This window comes from Dipteris shenzhenensis, chromosome 9, assembly GCF_047967505.1.
Source record: "Dipteris shenzhenensis isolate YYH24624 ecotype China chromosome 9, Dip_SZ_1.0, whole genome shotgun sequence".
In the NCBI taxonomy this organism is placed as follows: Eukaryota; Viridiplantae; Streptophyta; class Polypodiopsida; order Gleicheniales; family Dipteridaceae; genus Dipteris; species Dipteris shenzhenensis.
This window is the reverse complement of record NC_141604.1, coordinates 34461067-34470929: the sequence shown is the minus strand read 5'-3', so window position 1 is coordinate 34470929 and position 9863 is coordinate 34461067. Positions and strand designations below refer to the sequence as shown.

Sequence of the window (9863 nt, the reverse complement as noted above, 5' to 3'; positions counted from 1 at the left end):
AATGATGCTCTTTTACAGTACAAAAAGTACAGTGCATTATGGTCATATGGACGACATTTTCGCATAGAACGCATCGATTCAAAGAGAGTCACGTATGATTGTGGAGTCATGGCTAACTTCACACAAGATAGCCGAGCAAGTGCTTCGGATACCAATCTTCTCTCCTCACAGTTGGATTATTGTGGAACCATACGCGACATCTATGAAATTGATTTCAGACGATTTACTATTTTCATTCTTGATGTAAAATGGTTTAGAACTACTTACAACGGTCCCCATGCAACTGTGAGAAAAAATGGTAGCGGTCTCTTTGCAATAGACTCCACCAAACATTGGACCGATGAAAGTGATACTTTTGTTCTTCCCGAGCACTGTGAGCAGGTGCATACTAATGATTTAATTAGTCGAAGCTTTCGTTTTTTAAGTCCATTGATATATATATAATTGACGACATTTGGCACGTGATTTTTCATCTTCAATATAGGTGGTTTTTCATCCGGATCGTTCTGATCCAAGATGGTGGTACGTGATCCAAGTTGCACCACGAAGTAAGCAGATTTTTGAAGATCGAGATGTGGATATGGAGATGCCACTACCAAATCTGGATCCAATTGATGAATCTAGCGAAGAAGATGTAGATCACCATATGAGGCAAGAGGAAGATGCGCATAATGACATCGCATGGGAGGAGGATGGAGATCACGATATTGACGAGGAAGACAACAATCGTCAAGATCAATCACCACACTTAAGCTTAATTGAAGAAGATGATCAAATACTTTTAGGTGAACGTACGATGCTAGAGTACGATGATGATATAGGAGATCAACTCGGTATAGAGTTGGAGATAGACTTGCTTGGCGCCTTAGACTTGGCTCAAGATGAAACAGTTGATGTAAATGCTCTTATTTAATTTGATTTTTCTCATCTCAAACTTGGACATGAATATATGAGCTTCAAAGGCTTGATGTACATGCTCTCATTTTTTAATTCTCTATGAGCTCAAACATGTATGAAAATTTAAAAAATTTTGTCATTGGAAGAAAATAAATTTTAAGGCTAAAAAAAAAAAAAAACCTCTCTGTAAAACGTCGCTATAATTTAGTGTCTCAGTGTCGCTATATAGCGACCTTTAAAAGTCGCTATATAGCGACTTTTACTAACGTCGCTATATAGCGACTTTTAAAAGTCGCTATATAGCGACTTTTACTAACGTCGCTATATAGCGACGCTTATTAAAAGTCGTTATATAGCGACGATTTACGACACCCGATTTTTATACCGACGATTAACGCTAAGCGGGCGCTAATCATCGGTACGTAAACGTCGCAATAGGATGCGTGTGTAGTAGTGCATGGATAAGAATGGGGAGATAGTAAATCCTTATCGAAAACCACAACTCCTAATTAACCAGCTCATAGATTTGTTTTCAAATGAGCATGAGTGGATACATGATCTATTTGTTAGTTTAGCCATAGTCACATCATGTGCCTTAAAAGAGGGCTGAAATGTAATTACAGTTGAAAAAGATCCTCTTCAATGTGATTACATAAAGAAGAGACTGAATTCTATTCATCACTTGCCTGATGAGCATCAAGAGCTTGGTTTGAAAGGTGGGAAGCTCGATGCAGATTTAGTGGTAGCCTCGTCACGAGAACCCCAACCTCCTAAGATATTGAAATGCGGTTTTACAGAGGTAGGCGAGCTAGTTGATACATGGGAGAAGGAGGTTGTGAAAGAGAAAGTGGTTGAGAAACCCATACAAGAAACCCAAGCTGGGGAGGGTGATGAAGATGAGGTACATGACACAAATGGGAGAATTGACAGTTTTTTAAATTTGAATGGTTTCAATAGACAAGTGTTCTTAAGACATTTTAGAATCCATATGCTTTGAATGTTTTGAACATTTAGTTTTTCCCATTAATTTGTTTGTGGGGATGGTTATGAAGATGATGGAGATGACACATCTGGGAGAATTAAGTAGACTCTAGTTATGGAATTATATTGACAGTTTTATGATTTTGAATTGTTTCAATAGACAAGTGTTCTTAAGACATTTGAGAATCCATATGCGTTGAATGTTTTGAAGGAAGGAGGCATTTAGTTTTTCCCATTAATTTGATGATATTTTTTTATTCTTTCAGTACTTTTATGTGATACTACAAAGTTCAACTTAAGAATTTTGATAAGGTTATGTTACTACATGCAGGAATGAAAGTTGTATCATGTAGTTTTTCTATTGAAAATAAAATGTCAAAGGAAGGAAAAAAATTACAGACTTCTTGATTTTTCTAAATACATAGACATTGTGTTATGTAGTTGAGGTCCTTATTAATTTGCGGGCATTATGTTCCAAAATTGATAGAATTTTAAAAGTTTTGAAAATTTCACTACGCAAAATATGACCTTTTTTTGAAAAAGTTATAATTTTAATGAATTTATGAGGGAATCTTAAAAGGGTACCAATGTTAAATACCTGAATTAGATGTTACACTTGTGTGTGTGTGTGTGTGTGTTAAAGATCCTACTAGGTTTTGCATCTATTGGTTTGGGACTCCCATGCATTGCCTTCCCAAGAATGTTGAAAGCACATGCATCTAGTTGCATGGAGCACATGCTAGCTTTAAGCCAATTCTACAAGCTCATCATGGGGTTGTTGGTCTTCCTTCCTCTTGCATTGCTTTCTTGGATTCTTACAATCCAAGGATTGCAAGATTTCCTCCTTTTCAACCATACTATTAGAATGGAGGATGAATGGAGGTCCAGGGCTCACTGGCCTGATTCTATGAAGAGCTCATTAAGAGTGTTCATAGGGCTTTTCATTATATATTTTGTAAAGAGCCTACTAGGCTTTGTATCTTTTGGTGGGGGGCTGCTATGCATTACCTACAATTCCCCAAGAATGTTGAAGCACATGCATTCGGTGGTATGGAGCACAACCTCACTAACTTTTGAAGATACTATGAGCTCATGATGGGGTTGTTGTTCTTTCTTCCTCTTAAGATATGTTCTTGGATTCTTAAAATTCAAGAATGCAAGATTCTTACCATGGGACTACTGGTCTTTCTTCCTATTGCACTATGTTCTTTGATTCTTACAATTCAAGAATTGCAAGATTGCCTCCTTTTCGACTAGACTGTTGGAACCTTGCTCCATGGCTCAATTAGGAGAAGTACTAGTTAAATTGCTTGGTCTGCACTTGAAATGAATAAAATGTCTAAAGGTCATCTCAAATTTTCATGTTTTCAAGTGCATTATAGATTAACTTTTGTCTTCTAATGGCATCTCCTCCTCAAATAGGTCTATTATGTAGCACATAATGTGGTAACCATAGTCTCATTACTCTCATTCATATAATTATTGTTCAAAAAACGCTCAAAAAATGTTCTGTCACAATGCCTTCATACAATGATATAATTATTTTGATTGCACATGAACTTTCTTTGGAATTTTCTCTCTCTATTGTGACTAATTATACTCAATTCTGATTTGTAGATGTTGAGTTATGATTTTTGGAAGATGAAGATCCATTAGGAGGATCCAATAGACAAAAGGATAGAAATTTGCATTTGTGCAAGCATGGAAAATTTTGATTTTGTTCATATTGAGATGCAGGAGAGGTAGAAAGGGGCTATGCACAAAAACTCTAGCCTTGCCATGCACACTTGGGGAATCATGTTGCAAATGAGAATGCTTTGGCTAATCTAGAATTGAACAAAATCAAAAGGTTTCACACTCAAGAGGATTCCATTAAGGTCTTGCCCTATAGTTTCCAGAATATGGGGATGCCTTAAGAAGGCTCTCGAGGAGATCCTTGAGTGGGCTGATTTCCTTGAGGAATGGTGTACAAGGTATGCTCATGGGCTATCTTTAATATGATCTTCTAGCCATAGCACGTAGAGCGTCCAAGGGTAGTTTGGTTTTCAAGGAAGAAACAACATGGGTAGTCCATATGAGAGCGGTTTCGCTATAGCACATGGATGGAACTAGGATGGATTTAGGGTAGGAATCTATTTATCACTGATTACTCCATTTCTTAGACAAAATCGTCTAAGATCGGGAATAAGCAGAAGTTTCTCTCATCAAGGATTATGTCCTTTAAATCTTAGCAGCTAGAATGGGATTCCTAGTTTTTAAGGGCTTGGAAAACATGGAATGATGACTTGAGTCCTTGTCCCCACCTCCTACACACATGAAAGGATGGGCCATGTGTCCTCTCCCACCTAACCCATCCCTAGCTCTTTGGAGACTTAGCACACGGTGGGTTATAGGATAGGATAGGGATGGGATCCATTCGCATCCTATTTCCTCATGTGTAAAGAGCCTTAGTAAGAGTCTGCTCTAATTAAATGCTAAACTTAATTTAGAGCAAGCATTAAGCTATCTACTTTGAGATTCTTGCTTTGGGTTGGCTTTGCTTACAATGTCACTTTTAATAGGGAGAAATGTAGATGAGATTGGGAAGGGACTTGGGGACTTAGATGATGATGTGCATAGTAGTAGAGAGCTATTTAATAGTGACTTGGGGGCCCACATCGCTACCCTCATGTGGAAGGCCTAGGAAGCATCTAGTTTGGCAAAATACGAGGGTTTTCGGGATTTGTAAACCCTACAATATGGTTTTGTGAAATTTTCATGTTTGCAGGTCAAAAGTTCCACGACTCGCTAGGCTGTCTCGTGACTTTCACTTTTGTGTGACCTCTTTTTACCGAATGACATATTAAGATTCGGTTCACAGCACTGGCCTGTTGCCATCTAGAAGGTCATGTGAAGGGCTGTTGTCATAGTTGGCCCAATAGGAGGGATGTGCCCGGACATGAACGCAAAAGGTTTGTGTCGGGCTCATGAAGACCACTCACTCCTACATGATTGGTTTGTTCCATCGAGCCTTCATACCACTACACCAATGACAGGTTGGTGACATAAATTAACGGCTGATGATCGCCAATGGAGCAGCCATCCTCCAATCGTGGTCTTCAAGGCCAAACGATTCCTCGTGGAATCGTGGTGGGATCCTCGGGAAAGGCTTCGATGGTTTCCAAGGCTTCTCATATTGGATCCAAGCGTACCGGCCTTGTGGAAAGCATTCTTACATTTTTGGATATCTCCGCCCTCACTTTCGTAACTTCACATGATATCTCTAGCTTCCTCATACAGCTTCTTCATCTTGATACCTCTAGCTGCTTTCTGATACAGCTTCTTCATCTAGGATTGCTTCCTGCTTTGTACGCAGAATTCACTGCATTGTGGACTGCCAATAACCACAGGATTTCGGCAGAAGTAGCTAGATAATTAGTCGTTTGCAGCACTAGCAGAGCCGTGACTTCGATAATCCGAGTATGGGCTTGGCCTTTGCAGCAAACGCGCAGCTGCTCGTTCAGAAACTGATTCGTACATCTTCAATGATCTCCCCGCAAGAGGTTCTTTTCATCGTTATCAGTAGCTTGGTTCTGCTGCTTTTCAACCGATGCTGGCGGCAGCCCATGGCCAAAATGAAGAGATTGCAGGAGGAGGGCATGCATGTGCTTCCCTATGTCCCCATAGTTGGCAACGCGCTGACGATTCACAACATGTTAGAGACTGCGAGGAGGACCAATGCGCGCACTCCGTCTGACCATAATATTCTGCCACTAGTCATGCCGTTTTACCACTCCAGAATGTCACGTCCCGGTACAGTATTATCACTCTTCTTCTACTGAATTACAATGGCTTACATATACAGAAGATGATTTTCCAACTGCATGCCGCAATCGCTTTTTCAGGTAAGAGATATGTATATTGGTGGGGAGCGGTGCCGACGCTTGCAGTTACGAATCCAGAAGATGCAAAAGAAATTTTGTCCACTAAATTCAAGCACTATGAGAAAAGCCGATCTTCTATGCGGATACTTGAAAGAGTTTTTGGCAAGGGTGTGCTGTCGGTCAGAGGTCAAGATTGGGAACGGCAGCGTCGTATTCTCTCCCCGGCGTTCTTTAGTGATAAGATTAAGGTGACGTCTCCTGCCTACAGCGATAAGGACAAGGTTCTCGGCTCTCGCATCCGCTTTGGGGTAATCGCGCGGCTGTTTGTGGAATTATTACTAATTCCATCGATGTTCTGGATTCGTGAAGGGGATGGCAGCGGACATGGCTGTTTGTGCTTTACAATTGTGCCGCAAATGGGAAAAGATCGTGCAAGAAAACGAAGGCACCGCGGAGATCGAAGTCGCTGGTGATTTGAAGGCTACAACGGCTGACATTATAGGCCGCACTTGTTTTGGCAGTGGCTACGAGAAAGGGAAAAAGATTTTCGAGAACCAGACTCTTCTTGGACGCTATACATTCAAAGATGTGATTCTCAACTTCGTAATTCCAGCCTACAGGTGGTGCTCATAACTGAATGAGAGTTGTATCCTGTTGCGTGCGAGTAGTCCAGTAGGTCCAAGTTAGTATTGGATCGCGGAATCTTGTAGCGGATAGTTATTTAGTGAGCGCTTCTGACTACTACGGAACGACTGCTACAGGTTCATTCCGACACCAACGAATCGAAAGTGTTGGAGTTTGGAAAAGGAGGTCGAGAAGGGCCTTCGTGAAATTGTAGAATCACGCCGAGATCTGATGAGACGGCAGGGTGCATCTGCGTGCGGAGTGGACCTTCTGGGCATTATCCTAGCAGAAAACGAGAAATTTCATAAGTACCAATCAAACCACCAACCCAACAAACAAAACAATATTGGAGGGTTGAGCACGCAGGAAGTGATGGATCAATGCAAAACCTTCTTTTTTGCTGGACACGAAACAACGGCGAGTACACTGTCGTGGATGATGTTGCTGTTAGCGTTACATCCGGAGTGGCAAGAGCGTTGCCGGAGCGAAGTGCTGGAGGTGTGCGGCCACGAGGAACTACCAGAGGCGGACGACCTGAACAGATTACGAATTGTAAGTCTCACATGCAGCCCGTGAAAGACCCATGATTGTGCGTGATATGCTTGATTAACTAATGTGCGGATCCGCGACTGAAAGCTCAAAAGCTACAGAAATCTCGATCGGTCGACGCAAAGTGCAGCTTCTCGTGTAGTGAACGTGAACCCAACTGCTCGAAGGCTGCAGAGTAGCGTGGACGAGTAGATAAGATATGGCTGTAGAGTTACATATTTGAGGCTGCACTCAGCTCCTCAGTTTAATCTTCTTGCAGTTCCACGGTTCCACCGGTGATTTCGCTGTTGATTGGTTTCAGCACGATGATGCCTGGCATTGTTTTCACTGCTTGATTTGTACTCGCGATTTGCAATAGCTCACGTTGCTGCTATACTCATCTCATCCAATCATTACGCCATCTCCTCGCTGGCCATCTCACAACGTTGCTGCTATACTCATTTCATCCAATGCATCACGCCATCTCCACGCTTTCTTGTCAAAAGCTCCTTAATTTCCACGCTTTCTTCTCCAACCTCCTGCGGTCCTGAACGAGAGGCAGTTTAAATTATATATCTGGAATAATGACTGACTGCTGGTCGTGTTTCCTGTGCGCAGCTGGGGATGGTGCTGAACGAGACGCTACGTCTGTATCCACCGGTGGCGGAGCTAGCGGCAAGGGAGGCAACAGGAGGAGGACTGGAGGGGAGGCGGAGGGATGAGGAGGGGAGAAAGCAGCTAATATTGAATGGGAAGAAGATGGAGGAGGGGATGCAGTATGCGATAATGGTGGCGGTGATACAGAGGGACAAGGAGGTATGGGGGGAGGAAGCGGAGGAGTTCAAGCCAGAGAGGTTCGAGGGGGGGGTGGCGAAGGCAAGCAAGCATGCATATGGGTTCTTGCCGTTTGCAGGGGGACCTCGAAACTGCATAGGCCAAACTTTCGCTTTGATGGAGGCCAAAATGGTTATGGCTGTCATCTTGCAACATTTCCACTTCTCTTTGTCTCCCTCTTACGTCCATTCTCCCCAGGCCGGCATCACCATTAAACCCCACCATGGCCTCCCCCTCCTCCTCTCTCCCTTTCCTTCACCCCATCCCCTCCCTTCCTAGCTTTCCTCCAAGCACCCCACCCCAACACAGAGCATCAGCCCCACTTGCATCGCTTGTTCTTGTGTCACCATCGCACCTCGTCGAAGCTTTCTCGGACGCTTCTCCAGCTCATAGCAACATTAAAACCCCAACCATTGGCCTTCCCCTCATCCTCCCTCTCCTTTATACACCCTACCTTGTAGCAATCTTGTGGTTGTCCTCTATGGAGGTCATGTCAAAAGAATGTGCAACATATAAAGATATTCTTCAATCATTAGAGGGGAATATATCATTACAGAGAGGTACCACAAGCCTTTGAATATATAGCGTTTACATATAGTGAATGCCCCTAGGTGGTTGTATAAGAATTTTTAAATTTTATTAGGTTTCCTTATTGTCCTTTAAAGATAGTGTACTCTCTATTGAGGAACCATCTCAACATCATATGTTTGATATGTGCATAGCACTAACCCTAAAGAGTGCTATAAAGGAAAGGGTTAGAAACCCTAACAGTTTGTACATATTCATCATTTTCAACTAAATCTAGTGTATAGTTAGTCATTTGTGGTGTGCTCTCTAGCTGTGCCCTCTCTTCTTATCTCCAATCTTCTCCTCTCCTCTCTCCGTATTTGTTTATGGTATCAGAGCTCCCTTGCCTTCCGATGAGGAATTGCGATACGTATGAGTGTGAGAGTGATTGAGTGATTAAGAGGTTTACATCTTCCATTCCGTTGATAAAAGATTTCAATTCATTCCATCGAGAGAAATTTCTGTTATACAATTCCGTCCATGTGAGAGAGAGAGACTTTCATTCATTAAGAGTTATCTTCCATTGTGAGAATTTCTGTTTATTTTTTAGAAATTTTCGTTCATCTTCTTGAGTAGTCTTTGTGAGGATCTCATTCCATTTGGACATTTGCTAAAAGATCCTTTGAGAAAGGGTTTATGAAAGAAAGAAAGAAAGAAACATCTCTCTTCTTTGGCTATCTAAAGTCTATCTGCACCTAAGCCAAGCTGCATCTACAAGCAAGGACTCAATGGCTTAGGCTGCTAGGGTAGGGTCTCTTTTTCCTGGAGCTCTCAGTTCTCAGTCTCTCTTCTCTAGCTTCTCTTCCTTGCAACACTCCAGCAAGGCAAGCATAGCTCTACAAGTCTCACAGGCTCAAAAATGGGATTGTAACAACGACTTCTACGACTAATCTAAAGCTTCTACTCCGAAGCTCCTCAAAGTGCCCTCAATTGCATGCTCCTCAATTGCATGCACCCTCGACTGCATGCTCCTCAACACTGCAATGGCTTCCAAAGTAGCTCCACCAGCTAACGAGACTCCGACCAATGACAACGCCTCCATCCACAACGTCACCAGCTGCCTAAACTACATCAACGTAACAACAAGGTCCCAAGCTCCTCCTTTAATGAACTTTGATGGACATCTGACACGGGCCCTTGCAAACTCCCACAACTGGCATGCAATAGTCAAAGCTCCAACACCTGCATCTGGCACCAATGCCAAGATAATGGACACTCACGTCTGATAGACTCAGTAATGCCCATAACGCCTACAAACATCAACACAAACGACCAAGCTACATGCAAATGGCAGTGCTCCAATGTAGCTAACTCCACCAATAGAGCATCGAGGCTACAGCAACCTTAGTGCATCAAATCAAACGACCCAACAAGCTGTAGCGCCAAATGACACCCGTGTGACGATGATGACCCAATCTCCTTGCACGTAGCTCCTCAGCCGAAACACTACCTGTCAATGAAATCCTCAAAGATTTTGACAGAATCTTGAAGATTTCGGAGCTCACGGTAGGCTGCACCTTATCTGACCATGTGGCACCATCCGATCTACCATGTCACACCACCTTCTCT

At 42.6% G+C, this 9863-nt stretch overlaps 1 protein-coding gene across 1 annotated transcript; it reads left to right on the top strand.

Moving 5' to 3' along the window:
- Positions 1-5339: 5339 nt before the first annotated feature.
- Positions 5340-7827, top strand: LOC147898562 (cytochrome P450 72A13-like). Its single transcript, XM_087379192.1, has 6 exons — positions 5340-5670; positions 5763-6049; positions 6111-6361; positions 6503-6917; positions 7512-7709; positions 7807-7827. Exons 1-6 carry the CDS (start codon positions 5340-5342, stop codon positions 7825-7827), a joined length of 1503 nt encoding a protein of 500 aa, XP_087235318.1.
- The last annotated feature ends 2036 nt before the right edge of the window (positions 7828-9863 follow it).

Excerpts from the sequence above, each read along its gene's own strand:
- LOC147898562 (XM_087379192.1), top strand. The coding sequence starts at position 5,340 with ATGGGCTTGGCCTTTGCAGCAAACGCGCAGCTGCTCGTTCAGAAACTG. Across the intron at positions 6,050-6,110 it reads GCTCTCGCATCCGCTTTGGG|GGGATGGCAGCGGACATGGC; the intron begins GTAATCGCGCGG and ends GGATTCGTGAAG. Across the intron at positions 7,710-7,806 it reads TGATACAGAGGGACAAGGAG|GGGGACCTCGAAACTGCATA; the intron begins GTATGGGGGGAG and ends TGCCGTTTGCAG.